Source organism: Pelodiscus sinensis, chromosome 3 (genome assembly GCF_049634645.1).
Source record: "Pelodiscus sinensis isolate JC-2024 chromosome 3, ASM4963464v1, whole genome shotgun sequence".
In the NCBI taxonomy this organism is placed as follows: domain Eukaryota; kingdom Metazoa; phylum Chordata; order Testudines; family Trionychidae; genus Pelodiscus; species Pelodiscus sinensis.
Genome location: NC_134713.1, coordinates 198354352 through 198369867, shown reverse-complemented (window position 1 = coordinate 198369867; position 15516 = coordinate 198354352). Strand labels below are relative to the sequence as shown.

Here is a 15516-nt window from a genome sequence, read left to right as displayed (position 1 = left end):
AGGATTGATTGTATTAGCAGCCTTACTGGGCCCGACTTTGCTGGGACCACGTTTGGCTCACTTTGCTTTACTAATCAATAAAGCTATCTGTTGTTAGCCGCCTAAACAGAGAGGAGAGGAGAGGAGCGTGTTTTTGCTTCAACAGTAGGTTCTTACCAGCTGATTTAACTTGTCTGTCTCCGACAGCGCCTTTGCCTTCTCTCTCTGCAGTTCATCCACGTGTGTCCTGTTGGGAGGGGAGACGTCACTGCACAGCAAGGAACCCGGGTGCTGCGGGGCCCCACGGCAGTGCCGGGTTGGGTCAGAAGGGAGAACGGTGGTTCCCGTCAGGGCAGTCTTGCCTGCAGTAGCCCAGGGCTGCACTAGCGATTTCAGCCAAGCCTTTCGGACCCGGCCAGCGATCCAAGGTGCCCGGCTGGACACGTCTTAGGGAGACCTGATTGTCGGAGGGCGCCAAGCAGCTGCCCCCAGAGGCAGGGACTCGAGTGGACACCTGAGAGTCCAGGCTCACGCTTGGCTCAGCTGAGCTGGCAGCTGGCCAGGCCCTGCCCGCGGGGTGTGACGTGGAGCCTGGTGGACTCAACGACCGAGCGGAGACAGCGATGGAACCGGGCGTGCCAAGCCGGAGGGGGAGTGGCGAGTCGCGGCCCAGGAGGGGAGGTTTCTGCACCGAATTCCCAGTGACCCATGGACTTCCGGGTCAGGTACATTCCGTCCCCTGCAGGGACCTCAGGCACACGCCTGCCAGCTGCCGAATGGCAGGGGCGCTGTGTCTGTCACTTGCTTCCTGCACCTCCCGCTGCCAGCTCCCCGCTCGGCAGAGCCCTCTCGCCGACACCCTGTGCAGTTCCACTCTGCACACATGGGGAGCTGCAGCAGCCGCCGGCCAGCCGTGCCTGTGCCTCACACGCCTGACAGTGACCGAGAGCCCCAGGCAGGGGGCCGGCAGCGTGTGTGGGGGTGGGCCCTGGGGCCGTCCCGGTCGCTGCCGGTTACCTTACTTGGCTGGCGGGCGGATGCCTGCCCTGCTGCTCCTGGGCACTGTGCCGCCACAAGGGGCTGTGGGCCGGCTGGGTGGGGGCTCTGCTGCAGGGAACTAGTGGCGATATGAGACCCCCCGGCCTGCCACTCCCTTCCGCCAGGGACGGCGCCTGCGTTGCTGGCCTCCAGCGAGGGGGGCAGCAGGGGACACACCGGGAGCCCGGCTGGGAGCACGCCCGCCTCCTGCAGTGCCCCCGGCTGGCCCCTTTCACACCTGCCTGCCTCACCTGGCCACGTGCTGGGAGAGCGCCCCATGAACTGCACCGCCCCCCACCAGCGATCTGAGGAGCGCCCCGCAGCCCCACCCCATCCTCCCCCTCTGCTGGGCACGCTGCCCTCCGCAGGGAGCACGAGACTTCGCCAGCACCTGGGAGCCGCCCGAGCACGAAACGCAGCCGAGACTGCGTGGGCCTGGCGCTCTCGCCAGGGAGGGTCCATTCCCGATGGGCAGGACTCCGCGCCCGCGCTCCGGAAAGCAAGGGGGTCAGACCTCATCGACTGCAGCTCCTTCCTGTGCTGCACCCTCATCTCCTCTTCCAGCTGGTCCCTTTCCTGAGCCAGCCGCTGGCCCAGGCTGCAAATCTCTTTGGCATAATACTGCTCCATCTCCGACCGCTCCGTCTCCAGCCTCTGCTCCAGCTCCGGGCTGGGAGCGCATTTCTGCAGCTGCTCTCTCAAGCCATCGATCACCTCCTGGGATTTCATGTTGAGCTGCTCCAGGTCGGCCTTCTGCTCTTCCAGCTCGCTGATCTCCAGCTTAAAGCCTTGCTCAATGTCCTTCCTCTCCCTCTCAAAGCTCCTTTTCAGCAGCTCCATTTCCCGCTCGTAGTAATTGACCTGCGGGAGGGGCCAGGGCTCTGCGTTAGCCGGGCCTTCCCCACGCCCTGCCCCCCCATCGGCTGGGAACCCTCCCCCGGCACCACAGCCTGCACAGAGGGTGCCAAGGCCTCCTCGGCTGCAGTACTGAGTGCAGCTGCCTGGGAGGCCCAAGGAGGCGCCAGCCGACCCACAGCGATCCCTTGGGTCTGGGACTGGCGCTGCCTGTTTCTGCTGGAGCCAGCAGAGGGCCCCTCCCCATGCTGCCCCTCCGCGCAGCCACACGGGCAAGGAGCCAGACATCTCCCGCCCCGAGCCACGCGGGAGCCACCCCCGGGGCCCGGCCCACAGCCCTGAGCGGAGCCGAGCAGCCACGGCCGAGATGGACCAAGCTAGAACCAGACACTGGGCAGCCCAGGCCCCTGAACTGCTCTGAGAGCTCCTTCCTATTCCCGCCAGGACGCCGATCAGGCAGCCCCCGGCCGGCTCGGCAGCCCCAGGAGCCCGTGGAGCCGGGAGAGCGACGCCCACGGTGCTGAGTGGCTGCGAACTGGAGCGGGGACTCGGGCATGTGCAGGGCCTCGCGGAATCCTCCTCCGTCCAGCCTGCCCCGAAGCGCCCCCTTGGCGGCTCACAGGGTGGGGACCCAGCCCCCTGGCTCCAGGGAAGCCTGTGAGCCTCTGCAGGCATGTCCTCTGGGGGGCTGAGCCCTAAGCCAGGAGAGGCTGCGGCTGCCCTTCCTAGGTGCCCAGGATGCGTGTGGTGGGACATGGCAGTTGCCTCCCTGGCTGCGCCTCAGAGGACAAGCACAGCTGCACCGGCAGCACGTGGGGCACATGTCCCCGCCCCACCCGGCCATTCGCCGCTGCTTTGCTACAGCCGCTCCTGGCCCAGCCCCTCTTCCCCCACCTGGGTCTCCAGCTGGATCCTCAGGTCCTGGAGCTGCTCTTTCAGCTGCTCTAGCAGGAGCTCGGTTTCTATGCTCACTGCGCAGGCGCCGGCTTCTCCGAAGAGCGCGCCTGAAACGAGAACAGCGTTTGGAACCGGCCTGGGGGGAACTGCGCCCGCTCGGGGGCGTGGCGTCTCCTTCCATCAGCAAGCGGGGGCTGTGGAGCCGCAGGGGGCTTCGTGCCCGGCCCCAGCTCTGCCTTTCCAGTGTCGTTCACGTGTCCGAAGAACTGCCCCGCCATGCCCCAAAGCAGCAGCTAAAGGCCACGGAGGCTGCAGGGGACACGGTCAAGCCACTAGGCATCAGCCAGCCACTGGGAGCCTTGGCAGCGGAAATGGCAGCTTGCACATCTGCACGGCCCCCCAGGCGTTTTGCCAGGAGAAGCGAGACAGTCTATGGCCGCGGGCGCCAAACCCAATCCCTGCTGGGCACAAGCGGGCAGGGCCGGTGGCCGGGGAAGCCCACAGCCGTTACTGCAGGAGACGGTTCCGCCTGGAGCACGGTGGTGCAGAAACGCACTAGTGAAACACGAATCAGTCACGCCCTCTAGGCGTGTGCACACGGCTGCCACCTGCTCTCACCGCTGTGGCCTGCAGCAGGCGGCCGGCCCGCCAGGAGGAGCTGGTCTCTGCCCTGGAGCGCGTCTGAAAGGCAAGGGCAGAAAGGGCCGAGTCAGCGTCTGGTGAGTCAGTGGCAGACGGAAGCCACAGCAGTGGGGCCCGCAGGCGCCGCCAGAGCCGAGCCGTCCCGCCTCCCGCCCACGTGAAGGGCTTGCGTGGCCCCCGGGCTGAGTCAGACCCTGCGCAATCCAAGGTGCCGTTAACAGTCTCTAGCCACGTGGCTGCAGAGCAAACCGCCCCGGCAGCGCCGTCTGCCTGAATGTGTGGGCAGGCCGGGGCCACGGCCCTGGGGGGAGCACGGACTGCTGCGCCGCCTGGGGCCACGCCACGGGGTCCGCTCCAAAGGCCAGCCGTGACATGCCAGCACCAGCAGTGCTGCCGCAGGCAGGCCGGGGCCACGGCCCTGGGGGGAGCACGGACTGCTGCGCCGCCTGGGGCCACGCCACGGGGTCCGCTCCAAAGGCCAGCCGTGACATGCCAGCACCAGCAGTGCTGCCGCAGGCAGGCCGGGGCCACGGCCCTGGGGCGGAGCACGGACTGCTGCGCCACCTGGGGCCACGCCACGGGGTCCGCTCCAAAGGCCAGCCGTGACATGCCAGCACCAGCAGTGCTGCCGCAGGCAGGCCGGGGCCACGGCCCTGGGGCGGAGCACGGACTGCTGCGCCGCCTGGGGCCATGCCACGGGGTCCGCTCCAAAGGCCAGCCGTGACATGCCAGCACCAGCAGTGCTGCCGCGGGCGAGGGCGGGGCTGTGGCAGTCTGCCCCAGCCCCACCCCTCCCCAAGGCTGACACACTTTGTTCCAGCTAGGCCTTGGGAGGCATCACGCGAAGCCACGTGACACGCTCCTCAGTGCCCTGCCGTATGCGCAGCACCACAGTGCAGTGACTCGCTGCCGCTCGGAGGCTCTCCCCAGCAGGGCAAGCAGCCCCGCCCGGGCCTCAGGCAAACCCATGTCTGGCCAGGTCTCCGTGGAATCACAGGGGCCCCCGCTACGCGGCCATTCTTCGGCAGGAAAGAGGCTGCGAGCCAGGAATTCCGTCCGGGTGAACCCACAGCCACAGTCCTCGTCCCACCGACTTCCTGGAGATGGCTCCTCCAAGACGAGGGGGCCTGTTTTACCGCTGCAGGCCGGGGCGGGGGCTCTCCCGGGGAAGCAGCTGACAGGCACCCCAGGCTAGAGAGCCGAGGGGCCAGCGGGTCAGACTGTTCTCTGGTGGGACGGGAGCAGCGGGGGCTTGCAGCAGGGCAGGAAATGGCGGGGCGGGGCGGGGAGACGCAGAGGCGGAAAAGGGAGGAGGATCCAAGGGCAGAGACGGCCGTGTCCAGAAGCGAGGATCCCTGCTCCCGGCTCCCGCGGGCCCTGACCTGCCCCTGCACCACACACAGCTCTGGGGACGCCGTCCCAGCCCCACGAGCCGCTCCCAGGGACCTGACCCCTCTGCTCTGGGCTCACGACGGGGCCCCCCCTTCGCGGTTTCTAGCGCTCCACTCTCGGTGCCTGCGCCACGCTGAGCATCGCCACGGAGACGAGACCCGCGTCCCCCGCGGGCCCTGGCAGCGCTGAACACTGGGACAGGGGTAACGGCATCCGATGGGCCCGCACGCCAGGAAACATGGGGACCAGCCCAACCCCCGACTCGGGGGGCCGAAGGCGAGAGCCTCTCCTGGCAGCGAGCGCCATCAGGCCAGGACCTCGCCGTGAGGCCGGCGCTCTAACCCAAGGTGCAGGAGGCTGGGCGCGCCCGATTGCACTCCCTGCCTCCAGCCCTCCCATCCCGCGTGGCCCAGCGCCTGGGAGGAGCGCCGGCTGGGCTCCCGTCTGCGCACAGCGACCCCCCAGCGCACGCTGCTCCTGGGCACCGCGGCGCGGCCAGAGCCTGGGTCCACAGGCCAGCCGAGCGGTGCTACCGGGGCGAGCTGCCCTGATCCGTGGGGACCAGCTCGGGCCGTCCTGTGCCTGGCCCCGAGCCGGCGTTCGCCCAGCTCGCTTGGGTGTCTGCTCGCACGCTGCCGTCGCATGCCGGGGCAGCCCCTCGTGCTCGCCCCTCCCGCCAGGCTGCAGGTCTCTGTGCCCAGAGTGCATGGGCGTCCTCCACACAGCTCCCGGCAGCTCTCCCCTGCCCTCAGCGTGCCCTCGGGGGACGGCGCCCGGCCACAGGGCCAGGAAGCAGAGTGACCGTCCCGCCGCTCGCGCCACGTGGGACACGCTGGGCTCGGGGCAGCGTCAGGCCCATGGCTGTCCGAGCTGAGCTCACCAGGCCCGGGCCCACCCGCAATTCGGCCACGTTACCGGCAGGCGGCAGGCTTCCTCCCAGCTTGCTGCCCTTGGCTTGGTGCCAGGCCCGGCGCTGCTGGCTCTCCAGCTGGGCCCGCAGCCTCTCCAGCTCGCTCTGCAGCTCGTCGTTCCTATCCCGGAATTCCTGCAGGGACACAGCGGCTATTTCAGCCCCCGCCCTGCCCCGCCGGTGCCGCCCTGGGTGCGGGGTATTCGGGTGCCCCGGTCAGCGTGCCTGTGCACCCACACGTGCGTCATGTCACCTCCCTGTCTGACCTCTGCGGGATGGCGATCCAGGAAGGACCAGCAGGCACGCCCCACGCCCGTCCAGGGAGAGCCGGTCTGGATGCAGGGGTCTCGTGTCCCGACGCGAGTTCACGCTAGCACCGCGGCATGTTCTGTCTGTCATGGCAGGTGCCAGGGAGCCCAGAGAGCCCGCGCTAACTCCGGCAGACACCTCTCCCGTGCAGCACTGGAGTTCCCGCGCGAGGCCGCGGGAACGGAGCCGGGCCCACCCCGGAGCGGCTCACAGCTCCATGCTTAGGGCTCTCCCACCATCTCTCGCACTGCGATACTTGCAGTCTTGCTCGTCTCCCGGCTCGGCGCGCTGGAGGGGCTAGTGAGAGCCCCCGCCTGCACGCCGAGATTCCTGGCCTCCAAGGCCAGCAGGGATCACAGCCCGCCCCGCAGGAACGCCTAGAGCAGAGCTTTGAAGCTGACTCCGGTCGGGATCTACCATTGCCTGCAAGGAAGGATCCCCCTCCAGCCGGGCATCTTGTGCCACCAGTGGCTCACTCGCACCGCTCCCGGGTTGCGCCCCTCTCCCTCCCTCGCCTCATGTCCATCGTGTCTGCAAGACGGAAGAGCTAACATAACTCAGAGCTGTGCTGCCGGGGCGCTGTGCTCGCGGCCGTCCCCCAGGCTGCTCGGACAGCCGCGTACGCGGTCCCCAAGATCACCCCTCCCCCCGTTTCTCTAACGGCACTCGGCACAAGCAGCCTGGCCCGGGAACACGCGGCGCAAGACCCCCCCGCACATGCAGGGTGGAGCGGCAGGCGAGGGCGGGATCATGCACACGCCAGGCAGCAGGCTCACCTTCACCCTCTGGCCCGGCGCAGGCGGGGGAGAGAAGCAGGCAAAGGTGAGTGCAGAGTCCCCCTCCCAGGACTCCACAAAACGGTAACCGTTGCACCGGCATCCGACCGGCCGCGAGAACAGCCCCCAGGCCCTGCGGCTACAGCCCAGCTCACAAACAGGCTGCACCGTGGCCCGGGCCCAGCCCAGCCCAGCGCTCCCTGCCCCGGCGTTCCCCAGTCACTGCTCCCGGGGAGCGAAGGACCCGGACTGTCTGTGGCTTCTCTGGAGACGCCCCGCACAGAGGCCTTGGGGCTCACTCCAGACCTAAGGAAGGGGAGAAACAAGCCCTCCAATGCAAGAGGAGTACCTAGCTCATCGGTCACTCTCCTAGCACGTTCTTCAGAGGGGTCCCATTGGGGAAACTGAGGCATGGGGTTTGTGCAAAGTGACTTGCCCAAGGCCCCCCAGCTGGCCAGTGGCGGAGCTGGGGACAGAACTGGGGTCCCCTGAGTACCAGCCCAGCGCTCTACCCACTAGAGCACACTGTCTCGCTGCAGCAAGTCACCCCGTGAGCGAAGAAAGAAATGACTTTCTGGCGCACACAGCGGCTCACAGTCCTTTCGTCAAAGGCTTCCAACCAAAGTTGGTTCCTGACGCCTGGGCCGCCAGGGAGCGGGTAGCCCTGGTGTGACGAGCCTGCAGCGAGCGGAGGGGTCTGGAGAGTGCACCCGCCCCGCTCCGGAAACGCTGGAGATGCCGTGGGGGAGGGAGGGGGGGAGGGGTAAAATCCTGCCCTCGGGAGCTGACTCCATTCGGGTTTTTCGGCTGTAACTGCGAGGGGGTCAGGCGACACGCCGGGGCTGGCCCAGGGCTCTGGGGCCCAGAACGCGCTGCCCCGGGGGGCTCCTCGGCGGGCCGGCCAGAAGCCGGGGGGGGCCCAATACGCCAGTGACCAGGGTGTGGCTGGGACGGGGGAGTCGCCAAACACTCGGCAGTGAGGTCGGTGCCCCGGCCAGCGACGGTCAGTGGGACGGGCCCCGAGCCCCGGTGCAGGCTGGAAATGGAGCTCGGGGGCTTTGGAAAATGCACCTCCCCCCCCCCCCACGCAGCTGCAGGACTAACCCCAACACCAGCTGCTGCTCCACGGGGAGCCTGGGAGAGAGGCCTTACGAGGGGGGACCCCCACGCGCCCCGAGGGGCCTTGGGCTGCACTGCCACCAAGTGCCACGCCCCGGCCAGGTGGCCTGGGAGCCCTGCTGGGTTCTGCCGCGCCGGGCAGAGCCTGCAAGTCCATCCCCCACCCACCCCGAACCAGCAGCGCTCCGCCCCCCTTACCCCGGCACGCCAGGATCACAGGGGCTGAACCCCGCCCCCCCCGGACACGCAGCACCAAGCCACGGCACGCCAGGATCACAGGGGCTGAACCCCGCCCCCCCCCGGACACGCAGCACCAAGCCACGGCACGCCAGGATCACAGGGGCTGAACCCCGCCCCCCCCGGACACGCAGCACCAAGCCACGGCACGCCAGGATCACAGGGGCTGAACCCCGCCCCCCCCCGGACACGCAGCACCAAGCCACGGCACGCCAGGATCACAGGGGCTGAACCCCGCCCCCACCGGACACGCAGCACTAAGCCACGGCACGCCCGGATCACAGGGGCTGAACCCCGCCCCCCCCGGACACGCAGCACCAAGCCACGGCACGCCCGGATCACAGGGGCTGAACCCCGCCCCCCCCCCGGACACGCAGCACCAAGCCACGGCACGCCAGGATCACAGGGGCTGAACCCCGCCCCCCCCCCCCGGACACGCAGCACCAAGCCACGGCACGCCCGGATCACAGGGGCTGAACCCCGCCCCCCCCCGGACACGCAGCACCAAGCCACGGCACGCCAGGATCACAGGGGCTGAACCCCGCCCCCCCCCGGACACGCAGCACCAAGCCACGGCACGCCAGGATCACAGGGGCTGAACCCCGCCCCCCCCCGGACACGCAGCACCAAGCCACGGCACGCCAGGATCACAGGGGCTGAACCCCGCCCCCCCCCCGGACACGCAGCACCAAGCCACGGCACGCCAGGATCACAGGGGCTGAACCCCGCCCCCCCCCCCCGGACACGCAGCACCAAGCCACGGCACGCCAGGATCACAGGGGCTGAACCCCGCCCCCCCCCCCCCGGACACGCAGCACCAAGCCACGGCACGCCCGGATCACAGGGGCTGAACCCCGCCCCCCCCCCGGACACGCAGCACCAAGCCACGGCACGCCAGGATCACAGGGGCTGAACCCCGCTCCCCCCAGACACGCAGCACCAAGCCACGGCACGCCCGGATCACAGGGGCTGAACCCCGCCCCCCCCCCCCCGGACACGCAGCACCAAGCCACGGCACGCCAGGATCACAGGGTCTGAACCCTGCCCCCCCCCCCGGACACGCAGCACCAAGCCACGGCACGCCAGGATCACAGGGTCTGAACCCTGCCCCCCCCCCGGACACGCAGCACCAAGCCACGGCACGCCCGGATCACAGGGGCTGAACCCCGCCCCCCCCCCGGACACGCAGCACCAAGCCACGGCACGCCAGGATCACAGGGGCTGAACCCTGCCCCCCCCCCGGACACGCAGCACCAAGCCACGGCACGCCAGGATCACAGGGTCTGAACCCTGCCCCCCCCCCGGACACGCAGCACCAAGCCACGGCACGCCAGGATCACAGGGGCTGAACCCCGCCTCCCCCGGACACGCAGCACCAAGCCACGGCACGCCAGGATCACAGGGGCTGAACCCCGCCCCCCCCCCCGGACACGCAGCACCAAGCCACGGCACGCCAGGATCACAGGGGCTGAACCCCGCCCCCCCCGGACACGCAGCACCAAGCCACGGCACGCCAGGATCACAGGGGCTGAACCCCGCCCCCACCGGACACGCAGCACTAAGCCACGGCACGCCAGGATCACAGGGGCTGAACCCCGCCCCCCCCCCGGACACGCAGCACCAAGCCACGGCACGCCAGGATCCCAGGGGCTGAACCCCGCCCCCCCGCCGGACACGCAGCACCAAGCCACGGCACGCCAGGATCACAGGGGCTGAACCCCGCCCCCCCCGGACACGCAGCACCAAGCCACGGCACGCCAGGATCACAGGGGCTGAACCCCGCCCCCCCCCCCCCGGACACGCAGCACCAAGCCACGGCACGCCAGGATCACAGGGGCTGAACCGCGCCCCCCCCCCCCCCGGACACGCAGCACCAAGCCACGGCACGCCAGGATCACAGGGGCTGAACCCCGCCCCCCCCCGGACACGCAGCACCAAGCCACTGCACGCCAGGATCACAGGAGCTGAACCCCCCCCCCCCCGGACACGCAGCACCAAGCCACTGCACGCCAGGATCACAGGGGCTGATTTCCCCCCCCCCCCGGACACGCAGCACCAAGCCACGGCACGCCCGGATTCCAGCGGCTGAACCCCCCCGGACACGCAGTGCCGGGCCGTGGCACGCCAGGATCACTGCAGCTGAACACCCCCCCCCCCCCCCCCCCGGACACGCAGCACCAAGCCACGGCACGCCAGGATCACAGGAGCTGAACCCCGCCCCCCCCCGGACACGCAGCACCAAGCCACAGCACGCCAGGATCCCAGCGGCTGAACCCCCCGGACACGCAGCGCCGGGCTGTGGCATGCCAGGATCACAGCAGCCAGCACCTACCCGGCTCTGCAGCTCGTATTCCCGGATGATCTCTGCAAAGTGCTCTGCCTGCTGGAGCAGCTCCGTGCTGTGCGGATCCACCATGCCCAGCTGCGAGACGGAGAGAGCCCAGAAAGGCATCATTCCCGGGAGGAGGAGGGGCCGAGGGAAACTCCCCAGCCGACCGGGATCTGCGCAAGAGGCGGATGCACAGCGCTTCGAGCGGAGGGAAAGACGCCCAGTGACCCCCGGCCCAGAGCGAGCTGATCATAAGAACATAAGAGCGGCCGTACTGGGTCAGACCAAAGGTCCTTCTAGCCCAGTATCCTGTCTGCCGTCAGTGGCCACCACCAGGTGCCCCAGAGGGGGTGGACGGAAGACAATGATCAAGTGATTTGTCTCCTGCCATCCCTCTCCAGCCTCTGACAGACAGAGGCCAAGGAGACCATTTTATCCCCTGGCTAATAGCCTTTTATGGACCTAACCTCCATGAATTTATCCAGCTTCTCTTTAAACTCTATTATAGTCCTAGCCTTCACAGCCTCCTCTGGCAAGGAGTTCCACAGGTTGACTACACGCTGTGGCTACGTCTAGACTGGCCCCTAATTTCGGAAAAGTCATGCAAAGCAGGTAAGTCAGAATAGGGAAATCCGCAGGGGATTTAAATATCCCCCGCGGGATTTAAATAAACATGGCTGCCGCTTTTTTTCTGGCTTGGGGAAAAGCCGGAAAAAAGCGCCTAGACTGGCGCGATCCTCCGGAATAAAGCCCTTTTCCGGAGGATCTCTTATTCCTACTATCCGGCTACTCGGGTAGTCCCACCACCGGGCCCGGGACGGTCCCTAAGCCCTGCGAGCGAGGGCCAGGCGGGCGGGCAGCGAGGGTGTGAAGTGCGGGGGAGGGACTGTCCCTCGACTAGCGACAGGCACTTCCGCGTCCCTCCTTCGCAGCGCACAGGCGCCCCCGCCCCCCCCCCGCCGGGCCCCCGGGCTTTCCAGAGAGGAACGAGGAGCTCCACGCGCCCCCGCCAGCCCCCGCCGGGCCCCCGGGCTTTCCAGAGAGGAACGAGGAGCTCCACGCCCCCCCGCCCCCCCCCGCCGGGCCCCCGGGCTTTCCAGAGAGGAACGAGGAGCTCCAGGCGCCCCCACCCCGCCCCCGCCGGGCCCCCGGGCTTTCCAGAGAGGAACGAGGAGCTCCACGCCCCCCCGCCAGCCCCCGCCGGGGCCCCGGGCTTTCCAGAGAGGAACGAGGAGCTCCACGCCCCCCCGCCAGCCCCCGCCGGGCCCCCGGGCTTTCCAGAGAGGAACGAGGAGCTCCACGCCCCCCCGCCAGCCCCCGCCGGGGCCCCGGGCTTTCCAGAGAGGAACGAGGAGCTCCACGCCCCCCCGCCCCGCCAGGCCCCTGGGCTTTCCAGAGAGGAACGAGGAGCTCCATGCCCCCCCGCCCCGCCCCGCCCGGCCCCCGGGCTTTCCAGAGAGGAACGAGGAGCTCCAGGAATCCCCGCCCCCCACGCCCCGCCGGCCCCGGCTGCACTTGTGCATTTCAAAGCCGCTAGGAGCCCAGGGTCAGACCCACCCCGGGTTCCGGGCACAGGCCCCGGGCTCCACCGCTCCTTTGAAAGACACGGAGGCGGCCATTTTGAAGCCCCCCCTTTGCTGCCCCTCTCTCTGAGGCAGCCAGGGCGGGGGAGGCGCCGAGTGGACTCGTCCTGACACCCCTGGTGGGCGAGCGAAGAGCGAGACGTGCTGGCGAAAGGACCCGTCTCTGGCTGCCCCCCAGCCCAGGCCGTGTCTGAAGCCGGGAGCGTTACCTTCTCTTGCAACACGCAGCCCAGCTCCTTCTGCAGCTTCGACGCCCGCTTCTCAGCCTCCGCCAGCTTCCCGGCGACTTCCGCAGCCTCGCTCCGCAGCCTCCCGCCCTCCTGCCAAAGGAGCTCGGCGTAACCCCAGCACGCCGGTGTGCGGAGGCCGCCGGGCGCCAGACGCCTCTGGGACGCCTGCAAAGCTGGCGCCCCTCGGCCAGCGCAGCTTCCGGCTACGCCTGCCCCGCGAGCCAGGCGCCCCTGCACACGGCTCGCGCCCAGCCAGCTCCCGCACAGGCAGACCAGGGAGGCGGGCGGGCGTCGCTCTCCACACACCACGCCCCTTCTCTCCCTCCTCCCCTGCAGGACCCGCCCCAGGCTCCCCGGTGGGTCGGAGCCTTGCTGCGGTCAGCACGGTGCTGTGGGGAGCCCTGTCGGGCGGGGCGGGGCACCCGGGCAGGCACATGGTCGCAAGCGGAGGCGTCTGCGGCAGCAGGGTCGGTCTCTGCACAAGTGGGGCGCGCAGAGGAGAGGTGCCCACAGCCCTGTGGGGGGGCTGGTGGGCGTGGGGCAGGGGGCACCAAGATCACACTTGTGGGGGGGGCCCAGTTTCAGACTAAGGCAGCCAGGGAAGGGGTTAACGTAGGGGCTCGTCAAACCCGCCCAGAGCCCAACTGGAATCTATTCACAGACGTAATATCGGCCAAAGGGGCCCTAACTTCCCAGCCCTGGAGGGGGGGGGCATGGAGTCTCCATCCGTGCCGCAGCGAGCCAGCGTGGGCAAGTCTTCCCGAGCGAGCTCTCGCCCACAAGCCGTGGCTCCGGCTGCCGGGCGAGCCCAGCCACGTGGCGTGGCAGCCTGCGGTCCCTGGAAGCTGAGCATTGAGGAGCGCTGAGGAGAGCTTCCAGCGCCACCCAGCTGGTTAGCAGAGCGCCCACAGCACGTTTCTGCGGGTGGTGCACAGCGCTTTGCCTCAGTGCGCAGCACAACATTTATCCCGCACACGGAAAGACATCGCGGGAACATTGGTATTGGCCACTTACCCTTTGGGAAGAGCTGAGAGCCGAACGGGAGAACCCCTCTGCCTCCCGTACGCCTCAGGGCGGGGCTAGCGCAAGCCCCTGCTCCGGAGAGGAGAGAACCCACGACTGGCTGCCGTGGTTCGTGGCACGACCGGGCCTGCCAGGCGCAGCTCGTCTCTGCTCTCCCCGCGGGAGCCACGCGCGGCCGGGCACTCGCTTCGGGGGGTCTTTCTAGGGGCGCCAGCACATCTACCTCCCTCCCGGGCGGCACATCTACCTCCCCACCCCCACTGGCAGCTCCCCGCCGGGCAGTTACCTGCACTGCTGAAGTCAGCCTCTCCCTCAGGCTGCTCTTCTCGCCCCGCAGGAGTTTTATTTCTGCTTCCAGTTTCGCCTGCTCGGCGGCCACATGCTGCAGGAGCAGCGCCCGGTCCGTCTCCGCCTCGGCTCTGATAAGGGTCAGCTTCCCCCGGCAGCCTTGCTCCAGATCCCTGCAACAGCCGGCGCCACCACTCAGAGCCCAGCAGCCGCCCCCGCCCCCCACCCAGAGTCCAGCAGCCGCCCCGCGCCCAGCGCCACCACCCAGCGCCCAGCACCTGGAGGCCACAGTCCCTCAGCCAGAAGTTCGGGTACAGACGGGGCAGGGGCGGGGGCTGGGGGTGGCCACACTAGAGAATCCCAGTGGTCCATTCTGGCCTGCAAAGGGCTCCAGCTTTCGGGAGGCTTTGCTGATCATCAGCCCGATCGCCAGAGCCTCCAAGTCTCGGCCTGCAGGAGTGTGCGACTCCCCGACCCCCGCCCCAGCCCGCGACTCCCCTGCGCCCCCAATCCCCTTCAGCCCCCCCAACTCCCCGCCCCCAATCCCCCCAATCCCCACCACCCCCCCATCCCCTCCCCAACGCCCCCTGACATGATGCCCCGGCACCCCCCAATCCCCAACGCCCCCCAGCTTCCCGCCCCCAATACCTACCCCGCGACTCCCCGGCGACCCCCAATCCCCAACACCCCTCCAATCCCCTCCCCTGCGCCCCCGACTCCCCGCCCCCAATTCCTGCCCTGGCCCGTGACTCCCCAGTGCCCCCCCAACCCCCGCCCCGCGACTCCCCGGCACCCCCCAATCCCTCACGCCCCCCCAATCCTCTCCCCAGTGCCCCTGACTCCCCACCCCCAATCCTCGCCCTGGCCTGTGACTCCCCAGCGCCCCCCCAAGCCCCTTCCCTGTGCCCCGCACTCGCCAGCGGAGGGCCCGGGGCGAGCCGCAGGAGACGGGGCCCGCAGGCGGCTCTCCCTACCGGAGCCTGCTCTCGTGGTGGCGCTCCACGGCCGCGTGGTGCTCGTCCACGTCCCTGACCAGCTGTAGGTTCCGTTTCTCCGCCTTCTCCAAGTCCAGCTGCGCCTTGTCCCGCTCCCGGCAGGCCTGCTCCACCAGCGCCCTGCAAGGGCAGGCAGATGATGCCGGCTGCCCGGCCTCAGGGGGGCCCACGAGCGCCCCCCCAGCCGCGCCCAGCGCCCAAGCCGGTCAGGCCTTGTGGGCGCCGGAGCTGCCGCCCGGCGGGCCCCTTACTCCAGGTAGCGCAGCGCGTGTCTGTAGGAAGCGACGGCTGCGCGCTGCACTGCGCTCCCGGAACCCAGCAGCTCCTTGTCGAGGGCCACGGCCAGCGCCGCCAGGCTCACCCTCTCCTCCAGGCCAACATCCAGACCCTGCAAAGCCAGGAACACGCCCCTGTGAGCACACCTCTGCGGCCGGGGGCTCAGGGACTCGGGTCTGCAGAAGGCTCAAGTCCTGGGTTAGCGCACTAACCACTGAGCCACCCTTCCTCCCCTGGTGCACGCAGCCGCCGGGCATCAGCCCTGCTCTGTGCTCCCGAGCGGCGCTTGCTGCGCACAGATCGCTGGCGGCCGAAGCCAGCCCCGCAGCGCCCGGGATCTGGCCTCCCCATCGCCACCTCGGCAGAGGCTGCCGTCTGCGCGCACACCGAGAGCCGCAGGAGGGGCCCGGCCCCGCACTGCCGTACGCAGCCCCAGCCGCCGTCAGATCGCGGAGGAGGCCTGAGGAGCGCCGTGTGGAACGCGTCACAGACAACGGCTGCCCACGTCCGCCAAGGCGCAGCAGCTGGAGACGGGACCAGAGCACAGAGCCTCCCGCTGCCCTGACTGGCGTGCGGCTGTGGCCAGGACGCTGCTGATCGCAGAACAAAGCAACAGCCCTGCCCTCGGCCATGCGAGA

General features: G+C 69.3%; 1 protein-coding gene across 13 annotated transcripts in view; it reads right to left on the bottom strand.

The window, feature by feature from the left end:
- Positions 1-15516, bottom strand: part of NINL (ninein like) — a 42011-nt gene that overhangs the window by 6455 nt on the left and 20040 nt on the right. For all 13 annotated transcript variants that reach the window (XM_075925848.1, XM_075925845.1, XM_075925847.1 and 10 more), the window contains 10 exons: positions 14854-14990; positions 14582-14722; positions 13606-13780; positions 12276-12386; positions 10487-10576; positions 5719-5848; positions 3388-3450; positions 2767-2876; positions 1532-1878; positions 157-226 (listed from right to left, as the gene is read on the bottom strand). In XM_075925848.1, coding sequence (XP_075781963.1) covers positions 157-226; positions 1532-1878; positions 2767-2876; positions 3388-3450; positions 5719-5848; positions 10487-10576; positions 12276-12386; positions 13606-13780; positions 14582-14722; positions 14854-14990 — 1374 coding nt within the window. The remainder of the gene's footprint in view (positions 1-156; positions 227-1531; positions 1879-2766; positions 2877-3387; positions 3451-5718; positions 5849-10486; positions 10577-12275; positions 12387-13605; positions 13781-14581; positions 14723-14853; positions 14991-15516) is intronic.